General features: G+C 42.2%; 1 protein-coding gene across 3 annotated transcripts in view; it reads left to right on the forward strand.

The window, feature by feature from the left end:
• Positions 1-464: 464 nt before the first annotated feature.
• Positions 465-17,160, forward strand: part of colec11 (collectin sub-family member 11) — a 53,269-nt gene continuing 36,573 nt past the window's right edge. The window contains exons 1-3 of one of the 3 annotated variants that reach the window (XM_068022236.1): positions 465-798; positions 2,059-2,214; positions 12,079-12,150. In XM_068022236.1, the coding sequence (XP_067878337.1) occupies positions 2,085-2,214; positions 12,079-12,150 (202 nt within the window). In that variant the 5' untranslated portion in view covers positions 465-798; positions 2,059-2,084. Of the gene's footprint in view, positions 799-2,058; positions 2,215-12,078; positions 12,151-12,664; positions 12,857-17,160 lie in introns of those variants that run through there. The other 2 variants (XM_068022245.1, XM_068022251.1) reach the window with 2 other exon arrangements.

Here is a 17,160-nt window from a genome sequence, read left to right on the forward strand (position 1 = left end):
TGCATTAGTTCTTAAATGTCTCAAAGGAAGAATGAATTGGGAAGTTCTTTATCATCTGATAATCTGAAAATGGTGTCCTGTATTTCTAGACTTCCTCGCACTCACATTGCTCCTATAAGTTTTATGTTCTGCGTGTATGCAGGGAAAAGCCGAATGCCTTACAGGCACAACTATACAACACAGTCGAAGCTTGACTGTGGTCTGGGAGTTCTGAAAATATTACCATGGGGGCGGGGAAGACCCCTTAAACATAAGATGATGGGGAAAACAGTAGTTCAATCCAGATAATGTTACTAGAACTTTGCACCATGAAAAGCCAAGAAAATGTCAGTAAAACCCTTGGTAATTTGCCTGACAGAAAAAAAAAAATCAGCTTGACCACCCTGCTGCAAGGGAAATCACAGAGAGTTTGCTGCTATTCATATTGCAGAAGTCATTTACATATACTATGGAAAGAGTTTGATATCGAATCAAAAATATTATGTTTGCTGTTAAAAATAAATAACCAAATAATTGAAGATTTTTTTTTTTCTATTCTGCCGTGGATTTTCCTACAAACTCCTTTCACAGCTGCGAGCTTCCCAGCTGACATTTGTTAAACAGGATGTTTTTTATGGGTCATGCTTACAATTTTGCTCTTAGATTTGCTGGGCTGGTTCCTTGGGCAGGCTATATCAGCGAGTCAACCTAAAAAACTGTCAAACATTGGTAAACAAGAGCAGCAATAAAGTTCATCTGTGCGATGGGAGAGCAGGCTCAGGATGATTCCTTGCTCAGTGCTCTGTCTTCCATCATAAGGTAAGAGGAGTTTTCAGTCTGCTTTTGATTCCATACTTAACTAAATATCTGCAATAGTAATTTCCAAATGACAATCCTTGTTCCTATCTGTTAAAAGACAGGAAGAGGGAGCACATTGGCAAAAGAACATGAGGACTAACAGATTTATTTCAGCAGTTACTAAAGAACGATCGACAGTATTAGAATGCTCTAAATGGGAATCAATTAACTACTCAAATGCTTTGGAATTTGGGTGTGCTAAAATATTAGTCATTTTTCAAGAATTAGAGTTGGTGATAGAATTTATTTTCAGGAACTGCTTAAAACATTTTGAGAACTCATGGACTTGGTTTAATTTTAAGTAATAAAATGTCATTCTGATCGTAATCATTAAATAGCTAAACGTCTGTTCCAGCTTTAATTGTAGAATTCTTAAACTGAGGTATTCAGCCTGTCTGATGGTGATTGACTCACTTTGAATTTAGCAATTATCGTTATTCTATTAATGTTTTTTCTAACCAGTTTGGGGACACAGTGCTTTATTAATTGAAATACCAAAGTTAAATTCCTATCACAAGACACTGGTTGAAATAGATTGCGACCAGAAAAATTCAGAAGTAGTTTTTCGGGACTAGAAATTCCTGCGGTAGACTGCTTTGGGGCACAGCTCTGGGTGGTGTGGAACTTCTGCCCATGTCATAGATGTACCCTTATTCTGCAGGCACAGATAACATTGGGGCAAGGGTGGCTTGGTGGGGGGTGGTGGACAAGGGTGGAATGTGGGATGTGCTGGTGGTGGAACTGGTGGGGCCGTTGGTGGATGACATCATCTCGCCAGTCTTTCCTTGTGCTGTGATGTCTGGAGAGCAGGGATCAAGTTAGAGGAGCCCACTCCACTTACGGCAGAATTTTGATTAAAAACAGTGATATTAAAGACCTGGTATAACTGAGCCCCATATTCCTCTGCCTCCCACTCCGATCAGGTGGCTTTTCACACTTCCATACTGAGGAATACTGAGGCAACTCCAAACTTGGAAAGTAAAAGCCTGAATATTGACGGATTAATTTGCAGATTTGAGGACTAGGGTGCGGGGGTGGGGAAGAATAAGTTGGAATAAGAGATAGAAGAGGTGAATATAAGAATTTTGCTTTTAACACTTGCAGGAGTAGAAGAGTGTGTAGGGAAATTCTGAACACTGCTCATATTTAACAAGTTAAAGAATGTGTTTGTTTCATCTCCACTACTGTGATGGTTATTTATAAAAGAATTTCTGTCTTTAGGAGTCAATGAACTTTTTGTGGACATTATGAACAGTGGACTGTTTTTACTTGTGTTCCAAATTGGCCTGCTGTTCCTGTCCTTGCTCAGCTCTGGAGAATCTCAACATATAGCAGATGAATCATGCTCAGTACAGATCCTAGTCCCTGGTCTGAAAGGTAGTTGTATATTCAGTTTAAAAGTTTGTGATTTGTGAAGTACTATAGACTGCATTTTATTCCCATTGCGTTTATCACTAAATTCCATTAAATTATAATAGCACTATAATTGATGCCATTACACCATGTTAGGTGTTAAACAAGTGGTGTATTTTATTCATCAGCATTGGTGCAGGATTTTTACAGAGTGCAGTGAATGAAGGTGGATAGAGATTACTGGATGACTTATTTAGTAAATCTAATGCCCATTTGTGAACTAAGCAATGAAGATAAAGCTCAGTGCCTTATTTGTGCTGATTTAGTTGATCTTAGCCGAGGCAGCAGTCGATTTGATAAAGCTGCTGCAGCCTGCTCCTGATTACTATCCAATGAGCCCCATTGGAAGGTGTGTGGATGGTGGTTGAGGACAGGATTGACTTCAACTATAATTCCCATTACAGTTGAATAGCCTGTTGGCACTCATTGTCAGGTGCACTGATGAGAAAAGGCCACAGGGCAAGATCATGGAGTTTTGTTGGAACCAATCCCCAATGTAAGTCAGCAACTTCAGGTAGAAATAGTAGGAAATGAAGTGAGTGGGAAAATGGTATGTTGCTATTATAGCTGATGGTTAGGATCACATTCATGCAAAAAATCAGTATTAAAAATCAAATGTAAAGTACAGTACTAGTAGGTGAGAGACCAGCTTTTCCTGGGTAATTCAAAATGCTTAGCTCCAGTCATTTGTGCAGAGCTATCACAATGTTCTAGAATCCATTACATGTGATGAGATACACCAGGCTTGCTGATATAATTAGAAGCATGGAACTGACTCATTAAGGTCAACTTTGCAATGAACTGGCACTATTTGTGTGGCTCAGCTAATGCTAGCTGCACTCTGCAGATTACACACTCATTCAAATTTAAGAGCTCTGGTATGCATGTTCATGTACATGATACATGATGCTACAGGTTCTGTGACTATCTGCATGCACATGCATGTTTCAGAGAGTGGTAGTCTTCTGAGATTCCGAGAAAAGAGAGGTACATGACTAGTTTAATCTAACTAACACAACTGAGATATGTCAGGTATGGACTGCTGGAGAGTCAGAATTCAAAGTTTATGATTTAAAGATACCATTAATTAGTCAGTGGGGATGCACTATTGTTAATATATTGACCATTACTGCCACGTCAGAGGTGACAAAACATTGGTTTTCCAAGGCCATTTTAATTCAGAAAATGATCTGACTACCTCTGGCAGTAGCTACATTTGTTTTTTTTGCTGTCACGCAACTAGGGTGAAAATATTACTTCAATGTTCCTGTGCTATGTGAATCCATTTATTTCCTAATTCTCCATCTGATATCTAGCATGTTAGAGTATTAGGGTAGACATATCATGCCAGCACAGGGAACTGTAATGTAAAAGTCGTGGAAGATTTCAATAACCCAGAGGTAAAGTCCAATTATAACAGTGAGATGAAAGTTGAAGTTTTTCTTATTTTCTCCTCTACGGTCTCCTGAATCCATTGACACTTTATTGGGCACGGTTCCATGGGCACCAGCTCACCCTCTGATAGATTAGTCATTGTCAAGGGTGATCCTTGACAGTGAGAGCCTGCAGGCTATTTGTCATTGTGGATAAGGGCTGGAGGGTGGCTGAGATGCGTAGTTGAGCAGAATACTGTTCTCATCTAATACGTACACATTTACACAGTCACTGAATGCAATTGGGAGCACGATCGCTAATTTAAATTCACTTTTCATCAGCAAGATAAAATTTGCTGATCCTACCAAGCTGTGTGGCCAGGTGATTAGTGGAAGGAAAATTGATAACATTCAGAAACACCTGGACCAATAAGCAATGGACTAAGGAAAGGCTGTTTAATTTTAGCATGAATAAATGTAAGGGAATGTGCAAAGTGGAAAGGCAAGTGCAAGTATGTTTTCTAATCAGACTTTGAAAATATCCAATCAATGTGAAGCTACTGGATGGGTAATCAAATACTAGATTGTATCTTGAGCAGATTTGCATATGCATCAAAACTTGTTTTAACCTTGTATGACTCACAGAATATATTACTACACTTGCACATTCTGAGGAAATCTCCAAGCACTTCAGAGACAATTAATTACTTTTTGAGGTGTAGTAATTGTTACATAGGCAAAAGCAGCAACCAGTTTGTGCACAGCAAGGTACCACAAACAGCAATGAGATGAATGACCAGTTAATCTGCTTTTTGGCTGTGTTGGCTGAGAGAGGAATATTTGCCAGAATGCCAGGTGAGCTCCCTGCTCTTGACATAGTCCCATAAGATGTTCCTACATCCTGCTGAACAGACAAACAGGACCTCAGTTTTATGTCTCATCTGATTTCAGTACTCCCTCAGCAGTGTGCTGAAGTGTCAGCCTAGATCACGTGCTTAAGGCCATGACCCTTTAACTCAGTCAAAGTGCTACCCCTGAGTCACAGCTGACACCTCTAGCTTCAAGAGAACACTAATGCTTTGATAAACAGTTCAAAGAACAGCAATAAGGATGATTCCAAAACTAAGGGCGCAAGTTATAAGAGATAATTTTTATTTATTTTATTTTTTTATTTAGAGATACAGCACTGAAACAGGCCCTTCGGCCCACCGAGTCTGTGCCGACCAACATCCACCCATTTATACTAACCCTACAGTAATCCCATATTCCCTACCTACACTAGGGGCAATTTACAACGGCCAATTTACCTATCACCTGCAAGTCTTTGGCTGTGGGAGGAAACCGGAGCACCTGGGGAAAACCCACGCGGTCACAGGGAGAACTTACAAACTCCACACAGGCAGTACCCAGAATCGAACCCGGGTCCCTGGAACTGTGAGGCTGTGGTGCTAACCACTGCGCCACTGTGATGAAGCTGAATTTGTTTCATCGCAGAAAAAATGATTGAAAGGGGACATGATCTATGAGCTTAAATGCTGAAATAGATCAATAAGTTGATTTAAGCAAGTTATTTAATTTGTGCATAGATATACCTTACTCATGATGCAAAAGGCTCAGCACTAGCTTTCAGGCCTGTCCAAAGCAAAATGGCAGCCATTAAAATGAATGGAGCCACTAAGGGACACTTTATTGCCTCCTGCTGGAGGGAAGGAGAACCAAAACAGCAGGTGGAATAATACAGTAACTAACACTAATATAGCATCTTCCACATAATTAATATCCCAAGGTCCTTCAAAGATGGGAATAAGGAAAACTGACACTGAATCAAGAAATCAAAGGATTTTTTTAATGGGCTGAAGAGCATAAGAAACAAGAGCCTTTTGGCCCCTTGAGCCTCTTTACCATTTAATAAGGTCATGGCTAATCTTTGAACATGATTCCACTTTGCCGCCCCCTCCCCATATGCCTTGATTTCATTAGAGTCCAAAAATCTATTGATCTCATCCTTGAATATACTCAACGACTGAGCATCTGCAGCCCTCTGGGATAGAAAATTCCAAAGGTTCATAGTGCATTGTGTAAAGAAATTTCTACTCATCTCCATCCTAAATGGCTGACCCCTTATCCTGAGACGATGACACCCAGTCCTAGCCTCTCCAGCCCGGGGAAAACAGGCTCTCAGCATCTACCCAGTCAAGCCCTCTCATGTTTCAATGAGATCACCTCTCATTCTTCCAAACTCCAGCGAATATAGATAGGCCCTTTCTATTCAATCACTTTTCAGAGGACAACCCTCTCCTCAGGAATCAATCTAGTGAAACTTCGCTTCATCCCATCAAAGATGCAGAGAACAAAACTGTGCACAGTGCTCCAGGTGCGGTCTCCCTAAAGCCCTGAACAATTGTAGCAAGTCTTTTCTTATTCTGTACTCTTAATTGCTTGCTGTACCAACATGTTAACTTTCTTTATTTCTTATACAAAAACACCCAAGTCCCTCTGAACACCAACATTAGATAATTTGTCATCATTTAAAAATATTCTGTTCTGATCAAAGTGAATAACCTCATTTCCCCACATTATCCAACATCTGCTGACTGCTTGCCCACTCACATAACCTATTTATATCCCTTTGCGGACTCTTTATGTCCTCCTTATTTTATTTTCGGCACCCCACTTGTAAACAGCTTGCCGACCTGAAAGGGACCTGTTTATTCTTGCTCTCTGCTTTCTGTCCTTTAAGCAATCCTCTTTCCATATTAAACTAATATATTACCTCCAACCCCGCAAGCCCTTATCTTATGCCACAACGTTTTGTGTGGCACCTTATCAAATGCCTTCTGAAAATCTAAATGTACAACATCCACTGATTGCCCTTTTTCTACTCTTCTAGTAACATCCTCCTTAGAGATTTTTCGAACATGATTTCACTTTCATGAAACCATGTTGACTCTGCCTAATCATATAATGATTTTCTAAGTTCTCTGTTGCCACTTCAGTAATAATAGATTCCAAAATTTTCCCCATGACTGATATCAGGCTAACTGGCCTGTCGTTCTTTGTTTGCTCTCTCCCTCCTTTTTTGAATAGCACTGTTTACAGTTACCAGAAAGAAGGACTGTTATTTTAGTAAAAAAAATACATTTGTATATGAGCTCATGATTTCAAGATGGATATCAGAAAGTGCTTTCAAACAAAATCAATTCAATTTCCTTCATTTTTAAGACATTAAAGAGATACTGCTGATTTAAACATAATAGTGCCTCTTTGATAGGTGGTCCATATCAGAAATCAATGCTTTTGTTTAAAACTCATTAATCTGACTGGTTTATGAGTTTATATACCTGGGAATCTATACATCAAGTGAAGGGAAATATAATGAAATTGAGATCTTCTCTGGCTGGAAGTGTTTTGATGGATTGTGGAAATCAATCTGGAGAAGGAAAGATATCAAAGGATGTTAAAGAAAAGCGTTTAGCACAGACTGCAGCCAATGGTTCTGTACGGTGTTGGGAGTTGGGCCATGACAGGGCTGTAAGCAGGCTGTGCTATGCAGAATGTGCACGTTCATAAATGTCAATACTCAGCACAGTGTCAGTGCTTGCTTCAGATTGAAACTATTTAATCCTATCTCCCCTAATATTTTACCTCCAAGTGATTATCTAATTCCTTCTTAAATGCTGTAGTTAATTTGACTTCAATGACTCTTTGCATGAAATATATCTTTTAACCACGCCCTTTATGCTTTTACTATTAATTTTACATTTTAAATTTCCTCCAAAAGTTGGCACCGCTGTCAGTGAAGCACCTTCTAAATACTGCACTGAAATGGCAGCCTAGATTTTGTGCTCGAGTCTTTCATGGCATGTAAACTCACAACCTTCTGACTCAGTGGGAAGAATGCTACTGGTTGATCCAAGCTGACACTCCGCCCGGTATCACCCTAGTAAATCTGCATTCACTTTTTCTCAGGCTTCAGTATCCTTTCTATGATTGAGTGCCCAAAACAACTGTAACCTAGTCAACAGATTCACCAATACCTCCTGGCCTTTGTAATTTTCGACCTGCAATTCCGCTTTTGAAAATGTTACCCACATCTCTTCCTCAATTTCATTGAGAATGTTACCTAATTAGTTTGTATTCCCATTCTGTTTCTTTCCCCAAAATGCACAATTATATTAACCTACACTTACCACAGTTCTACCAATTTACCTAACTTGCATTTATCCTCCTGTTTACTTCCTCACCGTTCGCCATGCCTCCTAATTTAGTCGTTCCAGAAAATGCTGATATGTATATCTCTCTCTGCTGTTGGAGAAGCAAGGAGTCTTAACACAGATCATTGGGACATGCCAATCTGAGAAGCATCCATTTACACGGATCCAGTTACCCTTAATACCTTAATCTTTGAAATACATCTCTTATGTAGTACTTACTTAATGCTTTTTTAAAGTCCAGATACATCATATCCACTACATTTCCTTTCTATAAATGCTCAATCATTTCCCTGAAGAATTTTATTAATTTAGAGAAGCATGAACTTCCGTTTGCAAACTCACATTGACTGTCCCTAATTAGCCCATGCCTTTCAAAATGTTCATGTGCTTTCTCTTATCATTGTCTAGCAGTTTGCCTGTTCCTTGCCTTCATCATAACATACTGATTTAGGAAACTGTCTGAATGAATTATATGAACTGCTTCCCATTTTGGCCATTGTTACTGTTGTGTACTGTACTTTTGAATCAACATTACAATCCTATTACTTCTGCAAACCTATTTAAATTGTCAACAAATCTCTTTTTCTGTTTCTTTCTGACGATTTGGTGGTCTATAATACGGTCAAATATTGCTTCACAGCTGTTATTATTTTCAGGTTAATCCAGAGAAACTCGGTCTGAATATCACCTTCGCTACTCTGATATTGAAACAGAGAACAGAGTCACTGACACTAAAATGATGAGAGTGTAGTCTGTGTGCATTATTAGAACATGTTTCAATGAGAAGAGTGCAATGGTCAGACTTGGGTATTGTATGGCTGGAGGTTGATAACTCAAATGATTATGGAATGGGTTCCAGCTGGGAAAAAGATTATTTAGACAATAACAGCTGAGATGGTGGAACTGCTTACTGTTGAGTGGAGGCACAGAGCTTGTGACTAGCAACTTGACAGGGATGTGAAGTGAAAATGAAGAAATGACTTTGAGTAGAATGAGAAAACACAGATAGGTACCTTGCATTATGATAATCATGGTATCTTAATTATGAAAATTAATGAACTATTTTTTGAGGTGCAGAAAATAAATATAAGTCTAAAAACTAAATTTAAATGGTACTATTTTTAAATGCTTCTTAAACCAAAGACCTATTTTTCACATGGCTGAGGGCTGTTTCTTTTCTTTTGGGCCTCCTTATCTCGAGAGACAATGGATACGCGCCTGGAGGTGGTCAGTGGTTTGTGAAGCAGTGCCTGGAGTGGCTATAAAGGCCAATTCTGGAGTGACAGGCTCTTCCACAGGTGCTGCAGAGAAATTTGTTTGTTGGGGCTGTTGCACAGTTGGCTCTCCCCTTGCGCCTCTGTCTTTTTTCCTGCCAACTACTAAGTCTCTTCGACTCGCCACAATTTAGCCCTGTCTTTATGGCTGCCCGCCAGCTCTGGCGAATGCTGGCAACTGACTCCCACGACTTGTGATCAATGTCACACGATTTCATGTCGCGTTTGCAGACGTCTTTATAACGGAGTCACGGAGGGCTGTATAATGTTAATTTTAAGGTGTAGGAGTCTAGTTGCCTAGTTTCTATATCAGGTGGCTAAGGTAATATAAAGTTATTGAATATTTTAAAAGTGGAATTCCCATCTATCCATAGAACAATAGGCCAGTTAGCTTGACGTCTGCCATGGGCGAGGTGTTAGAATCGATAATTAAGGAGTCTACAGCTGGGCCCTTAGAAAAACTCAAGGTAATTGGGAATAGTCAGCATGGCTTTGTGAAAGGGAGATCAAGTTTAACCAATTTATTGGACTTCTTTGAAGGAGTAAAATGTACTGTGGATAAAGGCGAGCCCGTTGACATACTATACTTGGATTTCCAGAAGGCATTTGACAAGGTGCTACATAAAAGGTTATTGCGCAAAATAGGAGCTCATGGTGTAGTGGGTAACATATTAGCATAGATAGAAGATTGGCTGGCTGGCAGAAATCAGAGAGTATGCATAAATGGGTCCTTTTCTGATTGGCAGGATGTAATGAGTGGAGTCTCGCAGGGGTCTGTGCTGGGACCACAACTTTTTGCAATTTATACCAATGACTGAGATGAGGGGAGCAATGGCATGGTAGCTAAGTTTGCAGATGATACAAAGATAGATAGGAAAGTATGTTGTGAAGAGGACAAAAAGAGCTTGCAGAAAGATAATAGATAGGATGATAGATTGGATAAAAATCTGTCAGATGGAGTATAATGTGGGAAAATGTGAAGTTATTCACTTTGGCAGGAAGAATAAAAAAACAGAGTATTACTTAAACGGGGAATGACTGCAGAACGCCGAGGTGCAGAGGGATCTAGGTGTTCGAGTGCATGAACCATAGAACAATGATGGCACAGAAGGAGGCCATTCAGCCCATCGTGGCCGTGCCGGCTGAAAAAACTAGCCGCCCAATCTAATCCTACCTTCCAGCACCTGGTCGATAGCCTTGCAAGTTACAGCTCTTTCAAAAGAATTGAGGGTTTCTGCCTCCACCACCATTCCTGGCAGTGAATTCCAGACACCTACCCTGGGTGAAAATTTTTTTTTCTCATGTCCCCTCTAATCCTTCTACCAATCACCTTAAATCTGTGTCTCCTGGTAACTAACCTCCCCACAAGTTCTTCCCGTCTACTCTATCTAGGCCCCTCATAATTTTGTACACCTCAATTAAGTCTCCCCTCAGCCTCCTCAGTTCCAGGGAAAACAACCCTAGCCTATCCAATCTTTTCTCATAGCTGCAACTTTTAAGCCATGGCAACATTCTTGTAAATCTGCTATGTACTCTCTCCAGAGCAATTATGTCATTTCTGTAATGTCATGACCAGAACTGTACGCAATACTCCAGCTGTGGCCTAACCAGCGTTTTATACAGTTCCAGCATCACATCCCTATTTTTGTATTCTATACCTCGGCCAATAAAGAAAAGCATTCCATATGCTTTCTTCATCTCTCTATCTACCTGTCCTACCACCCTCAGGGACCTGTGGACATACACTCCAAGGTCTCTCACTTCTGCTACCCCTCTCAATATCCTCCTGTTTATTGTGCAACAAAATGTTAGTATGCAGATACAGCAAGTAATAAGAAGACTAATGGAATGCTATCCTTTATTACAAGAGGATTTGAAAATAAAAGGAGGGATGTTATGCTTCAGTTATACAGAGCATTGGTGAGACCACATCTTGAATACTGTATGCAGTTTTGGTCTCCTTATTTAAGGAAGGATGTGAATGCATTGGAGGTGGTTCAGAGAAGGTTTACTAGATTGATACCTGGAATGAGCGAGTTGTCTTATGATGAAAGGTTGGACAGACTGGGCTTGTTTTCACTGGAGTTTAGAAGAGTGAGGGGAGACTTGATGGAAGTATATAAGATCCTGAATGGTCTTAAGGTGGAAGTGGAAAAGATGTTTCCTCTTGTGGGGGAGTCCAGACTAGGGGGCACTGTTTTAAAATTAGGGGTCGCCCTTTTAGGACAGAGATGAGGACATTTTTTTTCTCTGAGTGTTGTGCGACTTTGGAACTCTCTGCCTCAGAAGGTGGTGGAGGTGGGGTCACTGAATAATTTTAAGGCAGTGGTGGATAGATTCTTGTTAGGCAAGGGAATCAAAGGTTATCAGGCTGGATGGGACTGGAATTTGAAACACAAACCGATCAGCCATGATCTTCTTGAATGGCGGAGCAGGCTAGAGGGGCCAAATGGCCTACTTCTGCTCCTAATTCGTATATTCATATCTCCCATGAGACCCATGATAGTAATTAAAATCTAATATTTTAACACTAATGATTTAATTCCTAATGTGATAATTACCCTGCAATGTACAGGTAGCAGATTATATTTTTCATAAATAATCGTGATTACGATGTAACATACAGGCAATGCAGTCTATACTCCAGTGTGATAATTATACTGTAGTGTAGTACAGAATATATTTCCAATATGTGAATAATCACAATGTCTCACAGAGGTAATTTGTACTCCTGCTGTGAGAATAATTGGAACTAGGCAACAGTGTGACATTTTTGTCAGTTCCAATACCAACTATTCTCTGACCTCTCTGAGATTGCCACCTACGTGCTGTTTGAATTTCATGATCGCTGAATTTCATGTGGGTCAGGGAATAGTGAGGATCCTATTTAAATACAGAAGTGTATTATTTCTGTGCAGCTCTTTTACTAATGAGGATGATGCTGTCACGGTTTATGTTGTGTTACAGGTGAACCCGGGGAAAAGGGGCAGAAAGGAGAGCCTGGAAGGCTAGGAAAAGTTGGCCCAGTTGGACAACCAGGTGACTAATACAAGATTTTCTACAATTAGTTGAACATCTAATCCGTAAATGTGCTGCTAAATGTTTTCCCTACATTTACAAAATTAGCTCAGCAGCTTACTGTTCAGAGTGAACTGTACTTTTAGCATGTTGCCTGCACTGCATTGACATATCTGGTTTAACAGCTACTGGCACTCCTCTACCCACTGATTCAGATGGGAGACTATCTTACAATTTGTTATTATAATGCTTCATTCATCCTTGAGTGTAAAGCGATATGTAGCGCACATGCTTTCCAGCGGCTTACTAAGCTGCTCAAAAATTTGTGAAATACAACAACAATGTAAAAGAAATGCGAAGAAAGAAAGGAAAATGGATGTAATTTCACACTTGTGATTTTTCCATATGGCATGTTCCCAATCTCGGTTTTGTGTGGAGGTGCTGAGTGGGCCAGGTGTTAAACAAAGAAAATTACGTAATGCTTTGCTGTAGGTGTTAATGATAACAAAGTAAATGTGACTAAATTGCTGACCACATTCTCAAAGACAGCTCACAGACTTAATTGAGTGAAATATTAGCTAACAAGTGACATGCATGGGTGATGAAGTTGCAAGCGTAAGCATTTTTTTCAATATAAACATATTTAAATATAAACCTTTGTCAAGATTGACACCTAAAGCTGGGTTGGGTGAGAATTACTGCCATCAGGAGTTGGGATACATTGCAGGTTTGCAAAATGTTACAGTAATTTCCATTAAACTTTGCTGATTCCTAATGTGCCAATGCTAATGTGGTGTTGGAGAAGTGTGAAAACATCAGTATTGCAGATAAGTCATGAATGGCAAGGTTTCTACAGTTATTATTCGTGAATTCCTGTTTTACAAGTTTAACAATGATTTTTTTTGTTTGGCAGGTGATATATCTAAATAATCATGAGAAAGTGTATTTTTGAAAGAATCAAAATACCTCTTTGATGATAAACCAGTTGGCAACAAATTAGTCGACAGAGACTAACTCATTGGTCGGGGTTTTGTGTGGCCCCCGAGGCGTGGTTGGAGGATGCGCACAGAGTATTACGATGGCTGGCGGGGTGTTGGAGGGTCCGTCTCCTCTCCGTCGCCAAGTGATCTTACCGGAACCGACGATGGCCTTCCCAACCAGAGGCCAGTTGAGGCCCTTAAGTGGCCTATTAATGGCCGATTAACGGCCTCTTCCTGCCGCTGCTGGGATCTCACCAGTGGCAGGGGGTGCATCCGCCGCATGGGGAGGATGCCTTGTAACAGGAGGCATCCACCCTGCAGGCTGGGGTGGGGGGAGGGGGGTGACACCCCCTCCCCCTGGACTGCATGACAAACCCCCCACCTCCTCTTGCCAGGGCCTTCCGGACTGGCCCCGGCGACTGCACCTCACTCACCTTGGGTCTGGGGTTCCAGCACTGGGCCTGGGCCTGAGGCTTCTGCAGTACCGGTAGTGACCACCGTTCCCAGTGGCGCAACCGATATTGCTGAGCTGCCAGCCAGCAGCTCTTGGAGGCGAGATCCCTGTCTTTAAAGGGATGGGGATCCTGGCTCCTGAAACTTAGATTTAAAAAGACTGGAGGACTGCTCTGGTTGGGGGGAGGGGGATACAAAAAGACAGAAGTGAGCTCTCCCCTGCCTTTTCAGCCTGGCGTTGGGAGTCCCGCCTCCAGCACAAAATCCAGCCATTGATGCCAACTTCATGAAAAGTGTTGTACTATTTTTTCATTTTCTAAATACCTATAAACATAAAATATCACATTAAAATGCCTCTATCACTTAAAGATATCATGGCAAAAAAATTGCTGACTCTTGTTCCTCCTCAAACAAAAAAAAATAGACGTCACCGCAACAAACCGTCAGAGTTAATTGCTCACACTGAAAATTGTGTGGACCTCAATTTCTTCCTCCCTCTGTGTGACAAACTTTAATTCAAAGTTATAAATTCTACATTGAAAGGAGACTTGTTTGTAGAATATAAAATGATATGTGAAAATGCTAATATTGAATGTTAATGCATATGCTGTGGAATGTTTAATTGACAGGTTCATTTTTCAATGGTCCACCAGTCTGCACAGCTTCTGGTAATAAAAAGACAGTTTTCATTTCTGCATTAGCCTCGAACATGTTCATTTTTGTCTCCAGTGTATCCATTTTGTTACTTTATAATTCCGCGAACATAATGCAAAACATTGTGAGGACTAAATTTGATAGCACCCCAAAACAGGCATGGGGCTCTTGATGCACGATTAGTCCTGCGACATTTGATTCTGATGCAGGCAGCACGTCAACTTTATATTGCCTGCTCATGTCATTTCAGTGTCCAGCCAGTGCTCACTGTGCTGTTGAATGCAAGTGGCTGGCACCAGTTAAAGCTCGCCTGCACTGCCTAAAGGGGAGGGGTATTCTGACTGGAGTAGGTGCTGAGAGTCATTCAGGAAGTGAATCTGACCTGGGAAACATTGAAGAATGGCACAACAGAGACAGCAGGCTCCAACATTTTTGGACACTGCATTGCAGCCTTGGTGAAAGAGTGCACAGGAGCAGTGATGTCTTATATCTGCAGGGTACCAGGAGGCCCTCCAGACACATGCTCAGAAGGCAATGGGAGCAGATAGCCGTGGAGGCCAATGCCAGGAGTCAAGCCCCAAGGCTCTGGATACAGTGCTGCAAGACATTCATGACCTTGCATGAGTGGTTAAGGTCAGCGAATGCATCTTCAAATGTTATATTTTAACAACTGCATCACTATCCTCAGACACTGCTCAAATCACCAAACCCCTATCACTCACCTACCAACAATCTCCAATCAGAACTCGTAACTAACATTTACCTCACCCTCACATAATTAACACTGCTGTTAGCCTCACACCTACATCTCACAAGTTGCACCTACTACCAGCTATTGAACCATTACAGCCACATCACCCAAACAGATTGCACGACACTCACTTTACACACTGCTCTCTCTTTTGTAGTACAAGGTGATGCAAAAGCGGAGGCAGCAGGAACTAATCTGAGCGGGACAGGAGTGCCTGCATATCCAAACCTCCATGGAGGAGGTGGCACTGGCCATCGTTGGGATGACTATTCCTGAGGCCATGGTCAGCAGTGGGGCTGAAACCATAGGAGATGATGGTATCTTCATACCTAATCCTCCTCCTCACATCCCATCCCCCATTTCATCCCCCATCTAATTCCACATTTTCTTTTGATTTACAAGCTGCAGATGGTGTAAGCATGCACCGCTTACTTCCCTCCACCCCCCCGCCCACATCTTCCTGAACCACAGCCTTACCCTTGTGCCTTTCTCCTTTCAGATACCCAAGACGTGCAAGCTGACCAGGCAGTGGAGGGACACCAAGAAGACAGTGATGATGAAGTCACAACACGATCACTTGATTTCACACTCACAACCAGTAGGTCAGATACTGACATAATTTAGAGGATAGCATAGGAGCGGGATCTGCATGCGGTGAGACACTGGGCACAGGTGGCCTGCAGCAAAGGCAGGGGGCAAGGGTAGCACAGATGCCAGCTCGCTGGAGGGTGAGGCCGCATGCGGATTCTGTTGCAGAGGACTCAGATGAGCACGTCGTGGGGCAGCCTACTGAAGAATGCTGATGACTATGCACAACAAAATGCTTCATGCATTTGGAAGCTGCCAGAAAGCCTGTGGTCAATGAGCATGGAGGATTTCAGCACCAACTTGGCAGAGGGCTTTGTGCAGAGCTTGGAGCTCATCCTCTCCAGCAACTCCATTCGCACACTTTTGGACAATGATGCAGCATCTGCTGGCCTACATTGCAACTTCCATTGCCGCACAAGCAGTAGCCACCCAACATCTGAATGCTGCAGTGGCAGCTCAGATTGCTGTCATGCAAAGTCAGGCTGCCATCAACATGGTTGTGGATACCAGTGCACAAAGTGGCTTGCAGGGTGTCACAGCAGTCCATAAATCCTCCAACACATTACTAAGATGGCTGAGGCACCACCCCAGAGGAATGGCAGTGACTCCATGAAGCACAAACCTGCTGTTGTCTCTCAGGAAGACAGCATTTATCCTCCCACTGCTGCCACTCCACCAGTCCCTTTACTATTTTCTATTAGCCAGCCAGCCTGGACTGCTGCCACCCATGCTGAGATGGCCAAGTCCACAGTCAGACTTTCTAGGCCTAGAGCTGCTCGGGTTCATCCTCCAAGGCCATCTGCAGTCTCTTCCACTGAAAGTCAGCAGCCTTCCACCAGCCATGCTGCAGCCACTGAGGTGCCACTGCATAGCAGCACTGGGCCAGGTAAAGGCACCCACAAGACAGGCACTAAGGGAATGCACAAGGATGATTAGTTAATTTTTTTAATGCAATATGGCATGATTTGATTTATAAATTTGGTTTGGAATGTTTTTCTTTTGCATTGTGGTCAAGCAGACACTGTGATGGTCAGAAAGAGGGAAGGAAGGTACGCTGTGGGACGATTGGAAAATGAGGAATTGGGGTTGAGTTCACTGGTACTGCAGTTGGATGAGTCGATCACGGACAGCCTAAGCAGAAAGGAGCTGTGTTGTTTGCCTCTTCCCTTCCTCCTCCCCCTCCTCCTCCTCCTCAGCTGGTCTGCATGTAGCTGGTGGCAAGTCCTGTCCCCCCCATGATGGCAAGTTTGTGCAGCATGCAGCAGACCACCATGAACCTTGACACTCGCTCTGCTGAGCCCTGCAGGGCTCCTTCAGAGTGGTCCAAGCAGCAGAAGCCAGGGGTTAGTGCGGTAGGTGATGAACGACTTTTGCTTACTTCAGGGCTTCTGCACAAACCAGTTACTCACAGGCAGGGATGCACTAGTAGGCATTCCCCTTGGCATGCCTTTACCTCTCCAGTGCTTCTCTGCAGTGCTACCTCAGTGGCTGCAGTATGGCTGGTAGAAGGCTGCTGACTTTCACTGGGGGAGACTGCAGATGGCCTTGCAGGGCGACCTTGAGCAGCTCTGCTTCTAGAAGACCCAGCTGCACCAGCTCGGCATG

Source organism: Heterodontus francisci, chromosome 3 (genome assembly GCF_036365525.1).
Source record: "Heterodontus francisci isolate sHetFra1 chromosome 3, sHetFra1.hap1, whole genome shotgun sequence".
Taxonomy (NCBI): domain Eukaryota; kingdom Metazoa; phylum Chordata; class Chondrichthyes; order Heterodontiformes; family Heterodontidae; genus Heterodontus; species Heterodontus francisci.